The sequence below is a fragment of the Hyaena hyaena genome, unplaced genomic scaffold (genome assembly GCF_003009895.1).
Source record: "Hyaena hyaena isolate Hyena2069 unplaced genomic scaffold, ASM300989v1 scaffold_33, whole genome shotgun sequence".
Taxonomy (NCBI): domain Eukaryota; kingdom Metazoa; phylum Chordata; class Mammalia; order Carnivora; family Hyaenidae; genus Hyaena; species Hyaena hyaena.
Window position 1 is genome coordinate 3,713,156 of NW_024080666.1, and position 24,866 is coordinate 3,738,021.

The window sequence follows — 24,866 nt, forward strand, 5'->3', positions numbered from 1 at the left end:
TTCTTTTCTTTTCTTTTCTTTTCTTTTCTTTTCTTTTCTTTTCTTTTCTTTTCTTTTCTTTTCTTTTCTTTTCTTTTCTTTTCTTTTCTTTTCTTTTCTTTTCTTTTCTTTTCTTTTCTTTTCTTTTCTTTTCTTTTCTTTTCTTTTCTTTTCTTTTCTTTTCTTTTCTTTTCTTTTCTTTTCTTTTCTTTTCTTTTCTTTTCTTTTCTTTTCTTTTCTTTTCTTTTCTTTTCTTTTCTTTTCTTTTTTCTTTTCTTTTCTTTTCTTTTTCCTTCCCTTCCCTTCCCTTCCCTTCCCTTCCCTTCCCTTCCCTTCTCCTTCCTACTTTCCTTCCTTCATTCCTTTTTCTTCCTTCCTCTCTCTTCATTCCTCTTCCTTCTTTTCTTTTCTTTTCTTTTCTTTTCTTTTCTTTTCTTTTCTTTTCTTTTCTTTTCTTTCCTTCCTTCCTTCCTTCCTTCCTTCCTTCCTTCCTTCCTTCCTTCCTTATGTTTATTTGTTTTTGAGAGAGAGTGAGCAGGGAAGTGCGGAGAGGGGGGGGCAGAGGATCTGAAGCAGGTTCTGTTCTGACAGCAGAACACCTCATTTGGGGCTCATACTCACAAACTGGGATTATGAACTGAGCTGAACCACCTAGGTGCTGCACCTGCCCCATCACCCTTTCTCCTCATTTTAAATGTTTTTATTTAGCAATACTTAGCCAGACAGGTAGAGTAATGCATTTATTCCTTCATTACTTTCATTATGAATTAAGGGATTAGTGTTCATGTTTTATTATTTGTGCAAAGTCCTATGAGTAGAATTATTATATCAAAGAATAAGAACATTTTAATTTTAAACTCTTGATAACCTGTTGCTAAATTAGTTCCCAGAAAAGCTGTGCCATTTTAAAAATTCTTTTATTTTTTTTAATGTTTATATATTTTTGATAGGGAGGCACAGAATCCGAAGCAGGTTCCAGGCTCTGAGCTGTCTGCACAGGGCTCCATGTGGGGCTCAAACTCACAAACTGTGAGATCATGACCTGAGCTGAAGTTGGCTGCTTAACCAGCTGAACCACCCAGGCACCCCAAAGCTGTGCCATTTTAAATTACACAGAGTGAGAAACTGCCTCTCATTGCCTTTTTTCCTGCCTTTATTAGGTAGTATTAAAAAGAGATCTTGGTGATTTTGACAGGTGAAAGCTTGTATCTTTAGATTTTTCTATTTTTAAAATTAATACCAGGAGCAAACATTTTAAATGTTTATTACCTGGTTGACTTTTTTTTTTTTTTTTTATGATTTTTACTATTATCTTTAACCCTTTTTTTAAACTGGTGCATTTATTTGTTTAGAATGTTTCCAAAAATTTTTTAAATTTCTCTCTCTGTCATGGTTTTTAGTTTATACCAGTGGACAAAATGGCTCATTCTCATGTTTCTTTCTCAGCAGTTATTGCAAATTTATTTTTTTGCATGTTTTTTGAGAAAGATTCAGACTGGTAATATGCCTATTAGGAGACCCTACCTCATGGGACTCCTCAGGAGTTCGGCTCCAGTGAGGATTGGGAGGTAAGCGGGCCTGTGGGTTGTAGTTAACAGGGGAAGGTACTTAAGAGACATGGTTGCATTCCTGGAAAGAAGACCGGAGAGAAGGTGAATCGTGTGTCTTCTGTGCTTATTCGCGTCAGTGGTGCACCAAGGGGTGAACTCTGGAGGCGCTTCCTGAGCTCTTTCCTCATTTCCCTGCTTTGCTCAAAAATAGAAATAGGAGTTTTCTTTCTTTTCTGTATTTTTCATAGTTTCTCTTTCCTTAACCTTGGTAAGGGTAAAGGGGATACCTCTTTTAGATAAAATAATGCCAGAGGTATTTTGTGTTGTCGAGTGGCTAAGAAAAACCTGCCTTTTGCCTGTAGTTTAAATTGGAATGTAAGAGATAACATATAACCTCTTACGAAGGGCTTACGAAATAAGTTTTTACCCCTGAGCTAAATACTGTCCACTCATATGTTTTTCAAGAGTTCTGCTTCTCTCTATTTTAATGAATTTTATAAACTGATACTTGTTTGTTTATTTATTCCTAAGTTTTTCTTGATGTTTGTTTATTTTTGAGAGAGAACACAGGAGAGGGGCAGAGAGAGGGAGACACAGATCTGAAGCAGGCTCCAGGCTCTGAGCTATCAGCGCATGAACTCATGAACTGCGAGATCATGACCTGAGCTGAAGTCGAATGCTTAACTGAAGGAGCCACCAGTGCATCCTTATACTTGTTTTAAAACAAGGCTTAAACGTTTCCTTATCATACCTTTCCTAAAGAGAAAAAGAATTTTCTTAATGTATATAATTTTGTTATGTCAGATTGATAAAGCCCTAATCTAAGAAATGCTCTTAGATTTGGAGGTAGAAAGTTAGAAAATCCACATTAGCATGTAGTCTGCCAAATGAAAGTGGCAAAAATTTAATCATTTCCAGTAATGACCTTCAATTGAAAATTTCTAGTGTCACATTGTCTAAGGCAGTGTAATGACATCCAGAAGTTTTCTTAATTTTTATTAATTTGGTTTTATAATATTGAAAATGAATTATAAAAATAGAAATTGTGGGAATGTCCTTTTGTTCAGAATCCTGCTATGGAGAAACCTGTTTCCATTCAGGAATTGAGAATTTAAAATCCTCAAGAGTCAAAAGAGATGTCAGATCTATATTTCAGAGCCCATATTCTTGACATCTGTAAGCCAGTCTGTGTATTCTTGTTTTTATACACAGTTGATTAGATGGTTTTTAGGCCATCAACATATTGTTAAGTAGGAAATAATTGGCTACAAGAGAGAAAATAGAAGAACCAAGCAGAAAAAAATAGACATAAGAGGTAAAAAAATGTCCTTCTAAAGCTTCTTGGAATATTGAAACCAATAACCCTTTAGTACCGAGGGAATTGCTGTTACAGTATGACACATGCATTGATGCTTAAAAAAAGAACCCAGGGCACTTGGGTGGCTCAGTCGGTTAAGTGTCCTACTCTTGATTTTAGCTCAGGTCATGATTTCACAGTTTGTGAGATTAAGCCCTGCATTCAGCTCTGTGCCGTGACAGCACAGAGCCTGCTTGGGATTCCCTCTCCCTCTTTCTCTGTCTTTCTCAAAATAAATAGATAAACTTAAAAGAAAATCCCTAAAACAACCATGATGTGTATATTTTATTTAAGAAGATACAGTGTTATATAGTTTTGCAGTTTGGAATTATTTCTTTTAAGAATGGTTAAAATAAAAATATTTTAGCATTTAAAGTGAAAAACTGTGGCATCTAAAAAACCTGAGTGTACACAAAACTAAATGATATCTCTGTAGCTAAGGTTTTAAGTCTAACGGAAAAACCTCATAATCCAAAAACTGGCAAAAAATCTCTGTTCTCCTCTCTTAAATAGCTATTCTGATTTGCTTTCACAGAGAGCCTTTCTTTTTTTAAGACAACTTCTTTTTAAGGTGAAATCCTTTGGGATTTTCTATTTAGGAAATTTGTGTTCAGTCTGTACAAAAAGAATATATATAAAGCACTTCAGTGAAACCACAACTTCATTTTTTTTAAAAAGGAACATTGCCAATATCATTAAGCCATCTCCTTGCCTTTTCTGAGTTAAATCACTACTCTGAATTTATGTTCCTCTTCTCTGCTTGTTTTACCACATATATGCATTTTTAAAAAGTAATGCTAATTGACTTTTGAAATCATGTGATGGTGTATATATTCTTCTGTGACCAGCTCTTTTTGTTCACTCTGCCTGGTAAGTGTTGTATGGTGTTACATGTGGCTGTTGTTATTTTGTGAAATACCTTCAATGTATTTTTGAGCCTTTCATTCCTTAAAATTTCCTCGTTTTGCTTTTCAGATTACAGAAGTAATTTATGCTAGTAATTGAAAATTTAATAGAAATGTAATGGAAAAGGAAAGCCCCTCATAGTGTCCTCTAGTACTCAGCTGGAGTTGTATCAATGGTTAATTTTTTCTCTGCATATGTTATGTTGTCGTCTTTTCTTCCTGTTCATTTTAAAAGCTTTTTCCAACTGCGGAGCCCCTGTGCCATATTTCTAGTGAGAGAGGACACAATTCTATTTGTATCCTCTGGGAATACCACCTCCTGGAGCTTTGTATCATGATAATCTTTCTTAATTAACACAGTTTCTTGGAAATATAGTGTAGATTTGTGGGTTGCAGTAGGTCTTTTCTCTTGTAGATGTACCATAACTTAACCAGTATTCTGTTGTGTACATTTTCAATTTTTTATTATTTATTTGGAAATATTTTGGTATCTAGCATGTGTTGGTCATTATTCTTGCAGTCTTTCAACACTGCAGCTGTTAACATTTTTGCATGTGTGCTTCTGAATACTTGTGTGCTTGTTTATGAAGTGTAATGCATCTGTGAAATTGTTGGGTCAAAGAGTTAGGAGTACATAATATTTTGATATTCAACTTTTAGAGAGAATTTCAGCAGTTACTTCAGAAGCCTTGCGCCAGTTTATAATCCAGTAGTATATGAATGTATTATTTTCTCTACACCCTCATCAGCATTGGTCTTTTAATATATTATTGATTTTTTAATCTTTAAAAGGTGAAAAATTAATGAGAATCAACATCTTTTCATATTCTTAAATTCCTGAGTATTAGGAAATATGTGTTAAGCTTCTGGGTACAATTAAAGAGGTTTAAGGTGGTATGCACATTAATGGAAAGCCATTAAAATAGAGTCTCACTTCTAAAGAATTTGGATACATTCAGACACTATACACATCATTTTTATTAACCCAGTTAACACATATATAATGAGGATTTCATTTGAATATGGTTAGTGTAGTCTAATTGTGAAGAAGTGAGAAGGATGAGATGGCCATTTGGAACTTTGTCACCCAGTTGGGGACGTAATGTTAGTGTGAGAGCCAAGTAGCGATGAGGTATGTGCCCGTATGATGAAGCACTGTAAATTGTGTATCTGAAACTCAGATATTGACCTAAAGAATGGGGAAGTTAGTCAAGACTTGTTGGAGTGGGAGTGAGACTTTGAAGGATTCATTTGTCTACCTTGAATTGGTGTTGTTCATAGCAGAAGAAACACCAGAAGAGGGGAGAACTGTGAGTAGTCACAGGGATAGATAGAGATGAAAGTGGCACAATTGTGACACCTGACTGAGGAAACCGCTTTGAGTAGAGGACACCCTGAGGGAAGAAATCGGAAATGCAGGTTTCCTAGGGAATAGGTGGCCATTGTTTTGGGGCCCCTTCTAGGTAAGAGGGTTTAGACTGGGCTCATTCAGAAGTAGGGTGCTGCGAAGCATGTCTGAGCAGAGAAGAGGTTGTGAAGGTGATGACCAGCTCTGCATCCACGTTCTGCTGGGAGGCAGCAGAGGGGCAGCGTTCAGACTTCACTCGCATAAACACTAATAGGTTTTGAGTAGGATGGAAGTAGTGAAAAGTCGATGAGAACATTTTAGAAAGGAGGACTTCATGACTAATTGGATATAGAGGATGAAGAAGAGGACTGGGGTAAAGGGAATGAATGATTTCTAGTGATTGGAAAACTGGTAACTACTCCCTTCTTCCAAAATTCTGAATTAGGGCACATGGGTGTCTCAGTCAGGTTAAGTGTCTGACTTTGGCTTGGTCATGATCTCGCGGTTCGTGGGTTCAGTCTCTGTGCTGCTAGCTTGGAGCCTGGAGCCTGCTTTGGGTTCTGTACCTCCCTCTTCCCCCTTCCCTGCTCACACGCATACTCTCTCAAAAATAAATAAATGTTAAGAAAAATCTGAATTGAACTCAGTTTTTATAAGAAGCATGAAATCTCAGTACTCTACCCTCCCCTCATCTTTGCAGCTGTTGTCTAGGGGAAAAATTGTCTTCATATTAAATATCACTGATGATTATTAGTATAGTGATGATTTCTGTCTAGATAAAATTCTTTTAACTGACTCAGGTTTCTGAGTAAATATCATTAAAGTAGAAAAATTTGGGTATGTATATAGGAGAATTATCATTTAAAAAGTATTCACATAAAACAATTTGGAGTGATAACTGTTTGTTGAATATTGGAATGTAGAATCATTTAGTCCAATGTTTATCGAAAGCATTCTATGTGCCTGTTACGTCCTGTGTGTTAAGAAACAAATGAGCAGGGGCGCCTGGGTGGCTTAGTCGGTTGAGCGTCCGACTTTCGCTTAGGTCATGATCTTGCGGTTCGTGGGTTCGAGCCCCGCATCGGGCTCTGTGCTGACTGCCAGCTCAGAGCCTGGAGCCTGTTTCAGTCTGTGACTCCCTCTCTCTCTGACCCTCCCCTGCTCACGCTGTCTCTCTCTCCTAAAAATAAATAAAACATAAAAAAAAAAAGTTAAAAAAAAAAAACCAACAAATGATCAAAAATGAATAATTTGTAAATATAGAACTCTTTATATTTATTTCTTCTATTATAACTCTTTGTATTTGTTTTGTGTATTTTATACACATGGAGGTTGTTCCCCTCTACTTTTGATGCAGAGATCTGATGGGAAAAGAAGTAAGGCAAGAGTATGCTTTGATTGGCAGTGATGGTACAGTTAATTGATGGGTGATAGGGAAGCAAATAGCTCAGGATACAGATCTTAGATAATGCAGTGTAATAAACTGATTTATTCATTGTTACTTTATGAGTTATTTTATTTACAAATAAGCTAGACTGAGCCATGATAATCCACAAAGCTGCCTATAAAACATTAGTTTATCTCTTTCTTCAGTGGGAAAGCCCCTGTTAACCTAGGCACTCACTGCTAGGAAGCATTCTTGACCAAGTATAAACCAGTTTATCAAAAGGTGTCCACCTTTATGTAAAAGGTGTCTACTTTCTGCAGTGGGGAAACTTGGGAAGTTTCTTATTTTACTAAGAATATTTCACATTTTTGATCATGTTACAATATTTTATACCTGAAAATCTTACCAAGAAGAATTCATTATTATTGAATAGCTGGCAAAATGCATCTGTTGGACTGTTTTTTTTTTTTCCCTCTTGAAATTTTGCTATCTCTTTGAAAACTTTTGATTAATAGGACTTCTGGAACTGAAAATATATCACATGTTATCGGAATCCTTTCACATATATTATTGATTTGATTCAAAAAACAGCCATTAAGAGGCAGATGAGCAAAATGTTATTCCCATTTTAGTTGAGTGAGGAAGGACTTGGAGATCTTCCGTGAATTTCCTATATCACTTGGATAGTAACCAGTTAGGGCTAAGATGAGGATACGGGAATATTCTGGTCCATTAATGCTTCAAAAGGTGGAAGGAAACAGTATCCATAAAGGTAGAGTAGTCATAAATAATATGTCATATCAGCAAGGCCTCATCAGTTAGTAATTCCAAATGAAGCTGGACATCATGATAGAACTTGGAACTTACAAGATTAACGAGAAAATAACTTTATGAAATTGTGGCATAGTTTTACTTGTATAAAACATCATTCCAAGTACAGTGATATGAAACAACCATCTTATGTTTATGGAATTTATGTGTTAGGAATTGGACAGTGTGTGGATAGCTTGTCTCAACCCCAAGATGTCTGGGGTCTTAGCTGAGACAACTTAAGGGCTGGGAGTGACTTAATGGTTAGAAGCGGGAATTATATGAAGGCATCTTCACGCATGTGTGATGCTATGTTGGCTAGAGTACCTGAATAAGGCTTTTTCTTCTGGTCTTTTTTGGGCATCTTTAGAGCATGAAAGCTGGGTTTCAGGAGCAAAGAAGAAGTGCATGGTGCTTTTATGATCTAGCTTTGAAAATTATATAGTGTCATGTATGCCTACACTATTGATTAAAGCAGTCACAATGGGCCATTCAAGTTCAAAGGGAGGGTAATAGAGACCCTACCACTTCACTGGAAGAATGTCAAGGTTATAAGAAGCGTGTGATGGAAGATATTGTTGTAGCTGTCTTTGAAAAATAGAATTTACCTTATGCAAGATTGTTTAAAAAGGAAAGGGCCTGACCATAGTCATACCTGATTCATGCCCCTGAGTCATGGTCTTTTTCATTTTTCATTTGCTGCTGTTAACATGAAAGTGTTCATGGGATCAGTGTAGAATTGGTTTTCTGATCCCGAGTTGGGGACACTACTGCAGAGAAAATACACTGTAAAACCTGTATCTTTTTGCTTGATAACCTACCATTCTTTTTCCTGACTTGTATTAAAATGACAGTTTAGCTAATAGATTTACCTTATGGCAAATTCTGTGTGCTTTTGGTTGCTATTCTGTTATAAAATTGTGTTGTCACTGTTAATACAAATTGGATTTTATTAGCATACGCACTGTTTTTTGCTGTAACTTCCTGGAGTTCAGTTATGGTATACAATGATGAAACTTTTTTTTTTCCCATAGAAACAGGGTAGTTATTTGGTATTACGTTTTAAAGGACAGAAATTGGGCATCAAATAAACTGGCGAAAACTATGTCAGAAAAATAAAAGGCTCTGCAAAAACTTAAGATATAAACTGCTAACAGTAAGCTGTAGGTTCTGTAAATTGTACATGTTGGCATATGCTGATTATGGAAGCATTCCAGTTTCAATGTAAGTTTCATGGTATATGGGTACTCTTCTGGGTAGGTTGACTCCAGTCACCCAGTCAAGGCCTCACGTACTGACATTTGTGCTGGGTGAATTGACGAAAGGTCTTGCACCCAGTATTGCAGTTGTAGATATCCGACATTTTTAGTGCATAAAGAGTGGATCTGTCTCTGGGGAGATCTGTGTTAATCAGGCTTATCAGAATGAAGTAAGAATCACAGCCATTGGGCAGATAATTTTATTTATCCTTTTTGCCATTGTCGCATCTTCTACCTGTGATAAAAGTCCTGCCTTTCTGTGCCATTCCTTTAAAAAAAATTTTTTTTTAATGTTTATTTTTTTTGAGAGGCAGAGAGACAGAGCACAAGAGAGGAGGGGCAGAGAGAGAGGGAGACACAGAATGCGAAGCAGGCTCCAGGCTCTGAGCTGTCAGCACAGAGCCCGACGCGGGGCTTGAATCCGTGGACCGTGAGGTTACCACCAGAGCTGAGGTCAGACATTCAGCCGACTGAGCCACAGAGATGCCCCTCTGTGCCATTCCTTTTGCTTTAAACAGTTATCTTTTTAAGAAAATCATGAGAAAAAACAGTGTATTCTTTTACCTTTACCACTTACTTACTATTTGTGTTGGTTTTCATTCCTGAAAATTTGGTTTTGAATTTGGTATCATTTCTTTTTATCCTGGAAGTTTCCTTTTACATTTCATGTAGTAATTACTTGCTTTCAGCAAATTAACTTGGCCTTGTTTATCTACAAGTCATTATTTCACCCTGTTTTTGAAGGACATTGAATTTTCAGTGACAGTTTTTCCTTTCACCACTTTGAAGATGACTTCTGGCTTATGTTGCTTCTGATGAGAAGTCAGCCTTTATTTGTATTGTTTTCCCCATGTATGTAATGTTTCTTTTTTTCTCTGCTCTCAAAATTTTGTAGTCATAATTGGTTTTCAGCAGTTTGATTTTGATGTGACTAGGTAGCTTTCTTTGTATTTATTTTGCTTGAAGTTTGATCCTGTAAGGGCTTCCCCCAAATCAGTTATGTAATATTCTTTCAGCAACTTTTTTTTTTTTTTAATGCTGTTTTCTTCTTCTGGGACTCCATTTGTACCTGTTAGACCTTTTGAGGTTTCTGGCTGGAGAGGCTGGGTGCTTATACTATTAACTCTGATTGAAAATGCAGAGTGTTCACCTCTGATCTCAAAGTAAATGTTACTGAATTTGACAGTTAAGAGGTCATTGATGAACTTAACTGTGGATAGAGAGTGGGAAATGGAATCTGCACAGGAAAGAGTTGAGAAGTAAATAGGAATTGAAGAAATGGACGGACATACCACCGTAGCAGCCTTTGAGTTGTTTGCTTCATAGAGTTTTGTTTAATTCTTAGGCCTTCATCATAAATAGCCTTCCTTTCTCTCCCCTCCTTTTTTAAATGTTCTGGGAAAATACGAGCCCCTTTATGACATGATTTCTAGGAGCATAATCGTTACACTGAATTATGCCCTTTAAGGAAAAATATTTTACTCAAATTAATAATTTTCTTGATTTGGTGTGACTTGTTGAAGGAAGTTTTCTGACATTGGATATTCAACTGGCATCTTGTTCATTCATTTATGTATCAGTAAAACTGTGACCAGGAACACATAGGAGAGCCATTTTGCCCTTTTTTGTGCGTTGTTGCAGTACTTGTTGGGAAGCAGAAGTCTCTATATTAGCTTTTGCTTTGTTTTGTTTTAATGAGCATTAGAATATCATTGAATCAGGATAATCTGTTATAAAGTTCTTTTTGAAGTAAATACATTTCAGTTAATACAGTTAAGGACAGCTTCATTAGGTAATTTTTAAACTAGATAATCTGTATGCAAATAATTATTGTATGTCTTAAGTTTTTCAATTTAGAAGCTAAAGTTTAAAATTTTATCTTATATGAATACTCTGTGTAACTGAATATAAAGGGTCGAAAACAAAACACAACAAGGAAAGAAACAAAACAAACAAAAGACCAAAAGACACCTAAGTCTGGGATAGCAATCTGGGGAAAGTTTGTGACTTCAGGTTTTCATTTGAGTCAGTAGGATGAAATGTAATTTTGAAGAGTTGTGCTATGTTTTGACCTTATTATAATTAGTCTGATAGAATAGTGACTAAATGCTTAAAATTGAGTGTACTTTAGAGTGACTTGACTTTTATGATTCCAAGATGACTGTAATTTAGTACTTATTTATTTTGGAGTATTTTAACCATAAAAATTCCAGAATTTGGCAGACTTTATCAGAAGTGCATTGTTATTGCAGATGGTTACAGCTTTGTTACCTTTTGGATACTGGATATTGGAATGTTATCTTTTTTTTCTTTCTTCCCAGTTCAAAGCAGTATTCAGCGATTTCAAGAGAAGTTTTTTATTTTTGCTCTGACACCTCAGCAAGTTCGAGAGATATGCATATCCAGGTAAGAGGAATGTTTGGAATATGTGATGTTTCTTCGTGAATGTTCTTATGTTAGTCCTCTAGGGCTGCCATTACAAAGCATAACAGTCGGTGGCTTAAACAATAGAAATTTATTTTCTCAAAATTCAGAAGGCTTGAAGTCCAAGATTAAGGAGTCAGCAGAGTTGGTTTCCCCAAAGCCTCTTTCCTTGGTTTATGAGGATGCCTTCTTGCTGTGTGTACCCACTTGACCTTTCTTCTCTGTGTCTGTGCATCCCTGGTGTCTTTGTCTTTTAAGCAGACCAGTTGTATTGGATTAGGGCCCCACCCTTATGACCTTATTTAACCGTAATTATCTTTTTATTTATTTATTAAAAATTTTTTTTAATGTTTATTAATTATTCTGAGAGAGAGTTTGTGTGTGTGAGAGAGCGCAGGAGGGACAGAGAGAGGGAGACACAGAATCCAAAGCAGGCTCCAGGTTCCGAGCTATCAGCACAGAGCCTGATGTAGGGCTTGAACCCATGGACCGTGAGATCATGACCTAAGCCGAAGTCGGATATTCAACCAACTGAGCCACCTAGACGCCCCATAATTACCTTTCTAAAGTTCGCATCTTCACAAATGTCCACAACAGTTGGACTGTTGTTCCTTAAGTAAGCATGACTAACATTAGCCAAATATGTAATAAATACTCTGTAAATAGAAAACAGTTTTAACCTTTGACTAAAACCCCATCTTATTTTTTGAATTACTTTTTGGCAATAACTTTTTTAATGAAAATTTTATTTCAAATATAGCAACATAAAAAAGAATTTGTGACAGCAGCCCAGAGTAGGACGTCCATAAACTTAATCATCCAAACTGAGGCACTTTTAAGAGTTAAAGTAGATGTCATGTTTTTATCCCAGAAAATTTATTAATACACTGGAACTGTTCTGGGGTGTCTGGGTGACTCAGTCGGTTAAGTGTCAGACTCCTAATGTTGGCCCAAGTCATGATCTCACGGTTCGTGAGTTTGAGCCCTGTGTTGGGTTCCGTGCTGACAGTATGGAGCCTTCTTGGAATCCTCTCTCTCTCCCTTTGCTCCTATCCCATTCCTGCTTGTTCTCTCTCTCAAAGAATAAATAAACTTAAAACAAACAAACAAACAAACTGGAGTTAGAACTTTGAGCTGGATGGTTACCTGGACCATAAAATTAGTGGAAATATGAAAACAATTATGAAAAATACTTAGCTTTGCCATTTAGAAAAATTGAAGAAACTTAAAATAGACACATATGTGAAGAGCAAATGAACTAAGATGTAAGAGGAAAGAAAAGGAAATATATAGTATATACTTTTCCAATTAAAAATATAGCCGTCTTAGGCATTAATAATACATGGCTGTTTACATTCTTAAAGATTTAGCAGAAGCTCTAGGAGGTTAAATGATTTCCTAGAATTGTAAAGTTAAAAGTAAAATAAAGAATTGAGCAAATTAGAGGAGTTTTTTGCCTCTTTTCAGCTGATCATTAGAAAGCTCATCTTCTCTGAGTTGTTACTAATTTACAAAAATAAGGATTCTGTATTTAAAGTTTGAAAAATTCTGTATTCAGCCCCATTACATAAGTTCTTTACAGTTGGACTTTTTGGTCTTTAACATTTTCATGTTCATTGCTAATCCCCCAAGATGGTGAATCCAAACGTAGGGGCCTCATGTCTCTTTTAAGCACAGTAGCATCTTGAAGATGTTCTCTTTCCGTGGAAAAGTCTGGGACAAGGTTTGAGATTCTTTCCTTAATCATGTCACCTTTATCAGTATATATATAGAGAGAGTGCTGTTGTCAGAATCTCAAAATGATTGTATGTTCTGACCCTGTAAAGTTTGAACTCTCAAAGAGTATTGTGTTAAATAGACCGCCTTTTCCACAAAGGGGGAAGAGTGTTAAAAACTAAGATTAAAAAAAAAAAAAAAAAGACAGTGTAAGGATTAGTCCAAAAGATCCAATATCCAAATAGTAGTTTCAGAAAACATGGAGAAACTTATCAAAGAAATAAAATGGTTCATTCTCACCAAGGGTAAGACACTGCAGTGAGTTTTTGTACAATAGAAATACTTTAAATCTTGGGGATAGTAATAAGCCAACTAACAAATAAATACACTAAAACTTTTAAAATTATGTTTATATTATTAAAATTATATTTTAAATTTTTAAAAATTTGTTTTGAGAGAAAGCATGCACGAGTCGGGGAGGGGCAGAGAGAGAGGGAGAGAAAGAATCCCAAGCAGGCTCCATATTGTCAACACAGAGCCTGCTGCAGGGCTTGAATTCCCAAACTGTGAGATCATGACCTGAGCGGAAATCAAGAGTCAGGCGCTCAACCAACTGAACCACCCAGGCACCCCTAGAGTCAGTAGTTTTTTTTTTAATGGTTATTTATTTATTTTGAGAAAGAGATTGCCATTGGGGAGAGTCAGAGAGACTGGGAGGGAGGGAGGGGGAGAGAGAGAGAGAGAGAGAGAGAGATTGAGAGAGGGAGAGAGTCAGTCCCAAGCAGGCTCCACGCTGTCAGCACAGAACCTGATGTGGGGCTTGAACTCCCCAACCGTGAGATCATGATTCATGACTTGAGTCAAAAGTCAAATACTTAGCTGGCCGAGTCACCCAAGTGCCCCTAGAGTAAGTAGATTTAAAGATACAGATTTAAAGATACATTTCAAGTAAACAAAACAAGGCATCAAAATGTGAATAATATACAACCAGTTGCCCTAAAAAGGTGTGTAGGGGTGTGTGTGTATGTGTGTAGTTTGCTTAAGTGACTAAAATATGTCTGGACAAGTATGATCAACTGCCTCTGGACAGGGGAATTCGATGGCTAGGGCCAGAGTTGGGATACTCTTTTCACCTTATATTCATTCTGTATCTTTCTGAACTTTGAACTATGTGAATTTATTAAGTAGTCAAAAAATGAATGACTAAAATTTAAATAATCTCAATTAAAAATTTGGATCATGTCCTGGAGATGGATAGTGGTGGTGGTTGCACAACAGTGTGAGTATACTTAATGCCACAGATTTATACACTTTATGGTTAACATGGTAAATCTTATCTTAATGTATGTCATGTATAAAAACTTAAAAAAAAAAATAAAACTATTTGTAATCCTCCTTCCAGAGGAAAAAAAGGTAGATTGCCTATAGACATGTATAGACAAAACCCAACGTTTTCTGAGTTGTATAATTAAATAATACAGTATCTCCTTCTTCTTAATAAATGGAAGTGAAAGTTGGGTACCCATTAAACAACTTCAGTGATTATCAACATTTTGACAATCTGTATGTGGACACCCCTACACCTGTTTTTCCTGAAATATTTTAAAGCAGATCACAAGCATCATATAATTTCAGCTAGAAATACCCCAGGACACATTTCAAATCCATTCTTTTTTTTTTTAATGTTTTATTTATTTCTAGGAGAGAGAGAGAGACAGCGTGAGCAGGGGAGGGTCAGAGAGAGAGGGAGTCACAGACTGAAACAGGCTCCAGGCTCTGAGCTGGCAGTCAGCACAGAGCCCGACGCGGGGCTTGAACCCATGAACCGTGAGATCATGACCTAAGCAAAAGTCGGACGCTCAACCGACTAAGCCACCCAGGCGCCCCTCAAATCCATTCTTTATCTAATCACAGTAAAATGAATAATCCTTTAATATAAAACAATGGCCAGCTCCTATTCAAATTTCTCAGTGGTTTCAGAATTTAAACACGACCCATGTAATTACTTTTGACTACTTTGTCTCCCAAGACTTTAAAAAAATTTTATACTTTGAAGTAGTTATAGATTGATAGAAAAATTATGAGAATAGATACACTCTTTACCTGGCTTTTCTTAATAGTAGGATCTTGCATAACCATGAGAATAGTTATCACAGCCAAAAAATTAATGTTGGTATAATACTGTTAACTATAAATATTATTCAGATTTCACCAGTTTTTCTGCTAATGGACTTCTTTTCCTAGATCCAATCCAAGATCCCAAATTACATTTCATTGTTTATATCCTTTTAGTCTCTTTCAGTCTGTGATAGTTTCTTAGTTTTTCCTTGTTTTTCATAACTTTTGATACTTTTAAAGTGTACTGGCCAGGTATTTTGTAGAATATTTTTCAATTTGGGTTTGTCTGATTTTTTGTCATGTGATTGTGCATTTTTGGCAAGAATACCTCCGGTTATATGCCCTTCTTAATGTGTCATATTGGGCTGCATAAAATTGCTATATCTTATTTTTGGTGTTGTTAACCTCCATCACTAGGGTAAGGTACTCTTTACTAGATTTTGGCACTAAAATCTAAGTTGGAAAAACTAAGTTGCTGGTGTTTCCTTTTTTAGTAGTAATTATCTTGAGGGAGATACTTTGAGACAAGGCACATACTCTGTTTTTCATCAGATTTTTGTCCACCAGTTCAGCATTCTCTGATGGCTCTTTGCTTCGGCAGTTACTTTGTCCTAACATTCTGTGTTCGGTGATGTCATTTCTGTCATCCTTACTCTTTTTCACATTAGTTACTAAAGCCTGTTGAATCTTATTTACTCAGTGTGTTAAAAAAAAAAAAAAAAGTAATCATTACCTTACTCAGTGGTTGGGGGCATTGAATGCCAGAATTTGCTTTACCTCTTAATCTGGTGAGTAACAGCAGCATCAGTCCAGTGGCACCATTCCAAAACTGGGGCCCAGCCTAGATGCTCCCCTTCCCTCATCCTTCCTGTATCCAGTCAGTCATTGAATCCCGTCAGTGTTTATGCCTAAATATCACTCAGTGATGTTTGTATTTAAATACTTTTCAAGCCCTCATCTTGGCCTCTATAGTTGCAGTGGTCCCCTGACTCTCCCAGCTGACCCTGTGATCTTTCTAAAGCCCATTCAGTTTTTCTCTCTTTTGCTTAAAAATCCTGGAGTGACACTTTGTAAAGTTCACACTCCATTGGCTGGCAATTGTCTTCAACTTCTTGTTCTGCTCATCATCTGTATCCTCACATCTCCCCGGCAGCTTATACTTGGACTGGGCTGTCACAGCTCTGTCCCTTTGCATATCCTCTTCCTCCCTATTCTGGGGTATATCTTAGGCCCAATTCAAAGCTTAGCTCTTCTGTGATGCCTTTCTAGATTTCCCCCAACCCACACTCTGTCTCTCATTGTACTTTGTACATATTTCCTATTAAAGCCACTTTGCGTTTATTTGAGTACTTGAATTTTACAAACTTGATGAAAGCAACATCTTACTCATTTTCATATTCTCAGAGTCTGTCACAGTACCTGGCATATAGTAATGCCTGCTTTATATCTGGTGAATGGGGTGAGCATGTGAAAGTTCCTAGAACAGTGACTGGTAGAAACTGAATGTCAGAAGATGCTTAGTTATTACTCATCATTTTGTGAAGATATATAGCACATTGCACTTCCCAGTTTATGTTAATTTCCCTTACTGGAATAAAGTATAAATCCTTAAACAAGCTATTTAAAGCCCTTTATATCATTCACCCATTTATCCTTCTAGTTCTGTCTTTTGCCATTTCTCTTTTTTCAAACTGTTTCCCCCCCCAGCAAGATTTTGTTATATATATCTGGTTGGTCTTCACCATCCCCCCCCCCCCCGTTTTTGTTTTTGTTTTTGCTGAGAATCACTGCAATGGTGAGGCCACTGTCACTGATGGAAGTCTGTCTGAATAGAAGTAGGCAGAGCCACTGTTGTGCAAACCTGATTTTCTAGTTTTATTGGACTAATTGTTAATTGTGATAACTGCTTTGAACTTAAAAAAAATTTTTTTTAAAATGTTTGAGAGAGAGAGCATGATGAGCAGAGGAGGGGCAGAGAGAGGGGGAGAGAGAATCTCAAGCAGGCTCCACATATCAGTGCAGAGCCCAACATGGGGATTGAACTCACAAACTGTGAGGTCATGACCTGAGCCCAAATCAAGAGTCAGCCACTTATCCAACTGAGCCACCCAGGCCCCCCTGCCTTGAACTTTAAAAAAAATTTTTTTTTAATGTTTATTTATTTTGGGGGGAGAAAGAGAGAGAACGCGAGTGAGCAAACGCCAGGAGGGGCAGAGAGAAAGAGGGAGACACAGAATCTGAAGCAGGCTCCAGGCTCTGAATTGTCTGCACAGAGCCCATTGTGGGGCTCTAACTCACAAACCATGAGATTATGACCTGAACTGATGTTGCTTAACTGACTGAGCCAATCACGAACCCCCTAAGTTTTTTCTTAATGTTTATTTTTGAGAGAGAGAGCAAGAGCAAGAGAGAGCAAGCGGGGAAGTTGCTGAGAGAGAAGGAGACACAGAATCCGAAGCTGGCTCCAGGCTCTGAGCTGTTAGCACAGAGCCTGACACGGGGCTTGAACTCGCAGGCTGTAAGATCATGACTTGAGCTGAAGTCGGACGTTAAACCGACTGAGCCACCCATACGCCCCCCTGCCTTGAACATTTAAGTCAGAGTTAAACTTCTGTCTTTTCTGTAGCACTTGTTTTTCAAAATTTAGTGGAACCTTTACCACATTTTATTTTAGTCATGTGTATCTGTTACCTACTACCTACTGGTTGAACCAGCACCCAGACTGTGAAATGTTTCTCGGTTTTCATGAGTGGAATGATACGGGTTACTCACAAGAGGTCAGTGTTGTCTAGGATATGGGGAGGTTCTGAATAGACATTTGAGAAGAGTGGAGGCTCTTGGCAAGGGAGCACGCTAGCAGAGTTAATAACGGTAGCAGCTGGCCGCTCACACTTGTTGGGCACTTTCTCCGGCCAGGCACTTGGCATGTGCTGTTAACACATTTACTCAGCACAGCTCCTCCATGAGGTAGGTGCAGCAGTCTTCCCAGAGGGAGAAACAGTGGGAGACAGGTGAGTAATTTGCCCAAGGTCACAGTTTGGGACCATAGAGCTCAAGCTGGTCATTGTTGTGCTCTACTGCCTTCCAACGAACATAGTGAAGCAGAAGACTGACCCAGTTGGAGCAGGGTGAGGGCTGAATGCCTTCTCAACAAGGGACTCATTTCTAGTATTCTTCTCTCTGACAGAGTCCCAGAATTTACTTCTGACAGTATAACGTGCATTCACATCACGTGGGGTCATAGGAAAGTACAGGTTCTAATTTTGTAGGTCTATAGGTCTGTAGTGGGCCTGGGGTGCTGCATTTCCGACAAGCTCCCCTGAACAGTCACAGCACTGCTGTGTTGTGGGCTGCAGTGGGTGGCAAGGCTTTGGAAGGTTCAGTGCCAAAAACATTTTATATGGGACTCCACTAGGTTGTCTTCTAGAAATTCTAAGAGTTTCTGTGTCCTTAATTGGATGCTTAATTATAAAGTTGCTGTGGTACAGAGAGGCTAAGGCTCTAGGAACATGTTCTTCGTTTTGGTTCTAGATAAGAATCACCTGCTGTAGAAAACTAAGGCTTGGTCTGTATTGCAGACCAGTAGACCATCTGGTGAATCGGTCTTTATATTTTATTTATTTTTTTTTAATTTTTTAATTTTTTATTTTTATTTATTTCTAGGAGAGAGAGAGAGACAGCGTGAGCAGGGGAGGGTCAGAGAGAGAAGGAGTCACAGACTCTGAAACAGGCTCCAGGCTCTGAGCTGGCAGTCAGCACAGAGCCCGACGCGGGGCTCGAACCCACGAACCGCGAGATCATGACCCAAGCGAAAGTCGGACGCTTAACCGACTAAGCCACCCAGGCGCCCCAAGTCTTTATATTTTAAAAAGTCACATAATTATAATGGTCAACCAGGGTTAAGAACCATTATAAGCAAACATTAACTTTTTAAACTCTTCTAGAACTGAGGGTGCTCCTCCTCATGTTAACTGGATTGGTTGCCTGTTGAAATAAACACTGCATCTTGAAAAGTTCCTGTGAATTGAAAATACCTTAAAATTGCTGTAAGGGCATGACCAAATGTTAAGTGAATGGTGGTTGTCATCATAACAGTGTTTTGATTAAGGCTTGTGCTGTTGGTGGGATATTGTTCATCTTCAGGGATAAGAATAAAAATACTAATAACGCTTTTTTTCTGGTGAGAATGTTCCTGTGAATTCTTGTCTTACCTTCTTAACCCAGTTTCTTTCTCTTTCCAACAGGGATTTTTTGCCAGGTGGTAGGAGAGATTATACAGTCCAGGTTCAGCTGAGGTAAGTTTAAAGTTTTCTGTTAATTTTATACTTGCTAACTATGTGCATATAATCCTGAACTTGGGAATATGTAAACATATTTGGGTACACTCTTTAAGAATAATTTTTTTTTTCTTAATGCAGACTTTGCCTGGCAGAGACAAGTTGCCCTCAAGAAGACAACTATCCCAATAGTCTATGTATAAAAGTAAATGGGAAGCTGTTTCCTTTGCCTGTAAGTTTCCTTTTTATTGCCAGGCTTGCATGTAAGTTTAGTCTAAATACAAGGCATAGAATCAGTGACAGCTGAGCACCATTGAACAGTTTTACTATCCAGGTTAATACTGTTTTCTACTAGAGGGTTCATGACTCCTTGGAGAAATGGCTGATTCCAGGTCTAGGGGAGATGGAAAAGGTGAGCCCACAATGTCTTGTGCCAGGAAGCAGCGAAGCTGCTATGGCTCTTAGGACCATACCTAATGGCATCACAGGGCAGTGTGGTGTGGTAGTTGTCTGGGCTGGGCCTGCTCCACTGAGGAGGTGGTGAAAGGCAGAGGCTGCTGAGAGCGACTGGGTATGGAGACCAAGGGTTCCAGGCTTGCGCTTTGGGGAATGGATGTGCTGGTATTTGATTGACAATCTGTTGTCTAAGCAGTGAAACAGTATATGGGTGTAGGCACTTGGGACACATGCACGCACACACGCACATAGTGGGAACAGCCTGTTTCTGGGCTCATAGATAACTGTAGACTCTTTAAATCCTGTTAGTCACATCTAAAAATAACATGTAATTGTTGAACTTGATTGTGTATCTGTCTTCACTGAGGCTTTGAATAAGCCAGTGAATCAGTGCAGCTGTTTAGTAAAGCCATAATCAGAAAAGTAGGAGAGCATGGCCTGTTTGTCAGGCACTACAAAGTGGAGGTGTACTTAACTGTGGATGTGCTGTGAGAACACTGATTCCACCAGTTGTGCTAAGTCGCCATTCCTGCAAAGCAGACACCATTATGACTATAGAGAAGGAGGTGGGGGAGCTGTGTAGCGTCCCTGCTGAGCACATGAGACTTGGCTCTGGAATAAATATATAAGCAGCACCCATGAATAGCTAAGCAGGCCAGACAACATGGTCCAGGACCCTGGGCTCTACCAGAGCCAGAGGAGTGTATTTGTGCCCCCACAGTGAAGACGGCCTGTGACCAAAGCTGATCCTTGTACTCAGAGATCTGACTTGGTGGTTAGGAGTCCCATCTGTCTCCTCACAGCCTGTGGATTTAGAGGCCTGAGAAGTACCGAAGAGAGCTTGAGTACCACTGCACTGTTGCTGCCAGACTCCTTTTGAAAAATAACTGTGGGGCTGAGATCATTGAGCTTGTCCTTTGGGGATGAAAGGGGAAATTGCAGAGGCTGAGTAGATGTGGGCAGGAGGAATGCTTACAAGGCCTCATGCATGTTCAAAACCCAGGTGGGACATTTTGCTTCTGAGGTTTTGGGCAGTCAGCCACAGTAGATTCTTGGAGCTGTCTTTTATCTGGATCGATCATACAAAGATCTGAACTGAGGAAAGAAGCAGTTTTACTTGTGGCTCAGGGATGCCAGTGGGTGGCCAGATGTGTGACAGAGGAATCCTGGGAAAATCACAGATTGTGGAACGCCTTGTGCATACTTTCCATGGCTGTTTATACCCAATTTTCTTTGTTCGGGATGGGTTAACATTTCTTTCACCCTTGAATTTCATTGCTCTTTAACTCTCTCATCACCCCTGAAGAAAGATCTAACGGTGAAGATCATTTTTGGTGTCTGTAGACCTACCTTGAAAACCTGTCCAGTATATGACCATGGCAATGATACGGGCTATCTGAAATGTGTGAGGTTCTATGTAAACTCTGGCTTTGCTGCAGAAAATATGATGGGTATACACACCAGTTCGACAAAATACTCCAAATGGAGCAGTATTATGCTTTGTGATGATGTCCTCGTCCATGAGCTCTGCAGCACCACTATGGAACTCTGAATATCTCTGAATTTGTCACTCTTTCAGTCCTTTTGAGAGAGAAGAAGTTAGGCAGTGGAGTACTTTCTCTGGTACATTGTTACTCAGTTACCGCTGGTTTCTTTCCCAAAGCACCAACTCACCCTACAGTACTTCTATGTTCACTGTTTGTGAACAAATCAGTTACTGTGTGAGGAGTCTGGCCCTCCCCTCTGGAGCGAGGGCCCTGCACTGACTCCAGGAGTACTTGTGAGGGAGGTGAAGAAGTGGAGCGTTAGGACAGAGGCAAAAACAGATTTCAAAAACTGAAAGCAATGGGGACTTGGGGATGGGAAGGGGGATTTTTTGACCCTGCTAGGGCCATCCCTGAAATCAAATGCCAGCCTTTCCCAGAGAGGCTTTTCAGCCTTGTGAACTTCTGTGAACGGCTGACATAAATTTATATGCAACTGATAGAAAACTCCTCAGACCATCTCTTGATCCACAATTGCTATTGATTGTGGTAATGAAATAGGGAGCCTTTACTAGCATGAAGCAGATTTATGAAAATCATGCTGAGTATACTGCTGCAGCCTCAGAAGAGGAAACTCGGGAATTAATATATTGAGCTCTTCACTTACCATGAAGATCCTCAGGGACTTTGTCTCACTTGTAAGAAACATTGACAGGTCGCAAAGAAGTTTGACATGTGGTCTTTGCCCATGATCCTGGTTTATTGCATAGCGAATCCTAGAGGAATAAGCTTGGCATAGTCATGGAATTTCCCATGAGAACTATCAATGTATTTGAATTTGTGTCCTGGAACAAGTCCCTCTGTGTAGACCTTATTGCATTATCCAGTCATTCTGGAACCATGATACTGTGTATACAAAGAGACAACTGAATGAGAAGGGGTATTACCTTGATAATAGCAGTGTGTCCCTAGATTCTTAAGGGTCAAATAGTGATGAAAGCAGTTTCCGTGCAGTTTTACCCACGTCAGGATAACAAGTTTTAGGAGACACCTTCATGCATTGATTTTCTAGATTACCTTGATACAAGGACAGCGATAAGCAGCTCATAGCAGGACGTGCAGAATGACAAGCGCAGCTTGGACAGACAGACACAAGTGGAGTGGTCTCTGAGAGTATCCCTTCTCCTATCTTTGACTCCCAGACTGACAGACAGCAAGATGAGAACATTTTATGTTTTTAAGGACAGAAGGGAGGATGGAAAGATCCTCCTTGTTGCTGAGAGTTACTGTAAGAGGCTGAATTACTTTTCTTTTTAAACGGATTTTGAGAAATTTCTGTAATTCTGCAGAGCTGTAAGGTTGGGGGTAGTAGAAGTGGGTCGACAGTGGGATGTATTACTTGGAAAGGTTTTGTAGAATGGAGAGAATGTGTGCTACGATTCAGCTGGCAAAAATCAAATATTTCCTCTTGGTGCAGTCAAAATTCTTCTCAGTGTTAGCTGGCCTCTTATCCTAATATATTCTATTTCTGTGTTCATGGATTTCTTTTTTCTGATCTATATTTTCTTTCCTGTATGTATTGGTCATGCAGATGGTCTGCCTCACAGTAAATCTGGACTGAGGAAAAGTCAGCATTTTCTTCTTTTAAACATATACCTCTGCCCCCCAATTTGAAGAGATTCTTTGGCCTGAGATGGAATAATGTTGGCATCCAAAAAATAATAACTACAGGGGACTCAAAGCCATTGCATGTATGATCGAGTTTATAATTATGCTGAAATAAACTGCTGGAGTTGCACCAATTCAGTATTCTAGAAATTGATAAAAGCAGAGAGTCATTGATTTCAGAGTAACCAAATATTGACATGGTCAAGTTTTTTAAGGAAAAAAATTAATATAAGCAAAGGGAATAATGCATTGGAAAACTGTTCTTTTCAAACCTGTAATTATGTAATCGATATACGTAACCATCAATGGATGCTAAAACCAGTAGGTCAAAGCTTGATGGGGAATGCTACTGTGGAGGGATTAGGTTGATATGAGCTGAATTCCTTATCAATCTTGACATCACTGAAAATGGGTCAGATGCATTATGTGCTTCATGATGTGGTGAAATGGAAAGTATGTAACACTCCCTATGAAGTTTTGTGTCTGAATCTGATTCGAATCTGAATGTAATCAAGTCTGCTTAGCTAATTATCAGCTTAAAACGTGTACGGGAGATAGAGCAACAGAACTTTATACCATGAGGAAGCAATCTGCCTCATTTAGAAGGTAAGGTCATTTTTCACGTCAAAAGCCCTGGTATCTCCAACAGAAAATGACCTTGGAAAAGAAGAAGTGAGGGTAGGGGAGAATAAAAATGATTCTTTAGTGTATGTACACACACACCCACACGCACATGTAAATAAAGGAGACTTTAAAGATAGCTAAGCATAGTGTGAGGCTTGGATTCTGAATCAGTTTGGATTCAGACTCTGCTGAGGTTTGGATTCTGAATCAGACTGTGAAAGGACATCTTGTATACCAGACTGTAGACGGATAGAATGATATGGCTGGGATTTGCTTTAAAATAATCTGGGATGGGAGTATTAAATTATTGAATTGAGTGGTGGGTATGCAGGAATTCACTATACTTTTTTCTCTATTTTTGTATGTTTGGAATTTTCAATAATAAAAAAAATACATTTGGGGTGCCTGGGTGGCTCAGTCGGTTAAGCGTCCAACTTCGGCTCAGGTCATGATCTCACTGTTCGTGGGTTCGAGCCCTGCGTCAGGCTCTGTGCTGACAGCTAGCTCAGAGCCTGGAGCCTGCTTCAGATTCTGTGTCTCCCTCTCTCTCTGACCCTCCCCTGCTCACACTGTCTGTCTCTCTCTCTCAGAAATAAAGAAAACATTAAAAAAAAAAGACATTTGAGGCAGTTGGGAAATTTGAGTATAGACTGGATATAAGGTAGTTTTTAAGAATTGAAGTTAATTTTGTGAAGTTGGAATGTTTTTTTAAAAAGATGTTATTAAAGATGCATATAAAAGAGTGTTCAAGTGGCGTGGCTAGAAGAAATGTGTATGTGTGTGGAGTGTGTATTTTTGGGTGGACTGGGGGTGGAGCCAGAGGCAAAGGAAGCAGGATTGGCAACATATTGATAATTATTAAAGCTGGTTGCTAGGGACAGAATGGGAAAAGATAGTTGCAAATGACATATCGAATAAAGGGCTAGTATCCAAAATCTATAAGGAACTCACCAAACTCCACACCCGAAAAACAAATAATCCAGTGAAGAAATGGGCAGAAGACAGGAACAGACACTTCTCCAAAGAGGACATCCAGATGGCCAACAGACAAAAGAAACGATGCTCAGCATCCCTCATCATCAGGGAAATGCAGATCAAAACCACACTGAGATACCACCTCATGCCAGTCAGAGTGGCTAAAATGAACAAATCACAAGACTCTAGATGCTGGTGAGGATGTGGAGAAATGGGCACTCTCCTACACTGTTGGTGGGAATGTAAACTGGTGCAGCCCCTCTGGAAAACAGTGTGGGGGGTTCCTCAAAAAATTAACACTAGAACTCCTCTATGACCCAGCAATAGCACTGCTAGGAATTTGCCCAAGAGACACAGGAGTGCTGATGCATAGGGGCACATGTACCCCCATGTTCATAGCAGCACTCTCAACAGTAACCAAAACATGGAAAGAGCCTAAGTGTCCATCAACTGACGAATGGATCAGGAAGATGGGGTTTATCTATACAATGGAATACTACATGGCAATGAGAAAGAATGAAATCTGGCC

General features: G+C 38.7%; 1 protein-coding gene across 4 annotated transcripts in view; it reads left to right on the forward strand.

Moving 5' to 3' along the window:
• The window catches only part of PIAS2 (protein inhibitor of activated STAT 2), a 93,616-nt gene that overhangs the window by 30,337 nt on the left and 38,413 nt on the right, over nucleotides 1–24,866 (forward strand). For all 4 annotated transcript variants that reach the window (XM_039228921.1, XM_039228922.1, XM_039228923.1 and 1 more), the window contains exons 3-5: nucleotides 10,917–11,001; nucleotides 19,098–19,148; nucleotides 19,272–19,362. In XM_039228921.1, coding sequence (XP_039084852.1) covers nucleotides 10,917–11,001; nucleotides 19,098–19,148; nucleotides 19,272–19,362 — 227 coding nt within the window. The remainder of the gene's footprint in view (nucleotides 1–10,916; nucleotides 11,002–19,097; nucleotides 19,149–19,271; nucleotides 19,363–24,866) is intronic.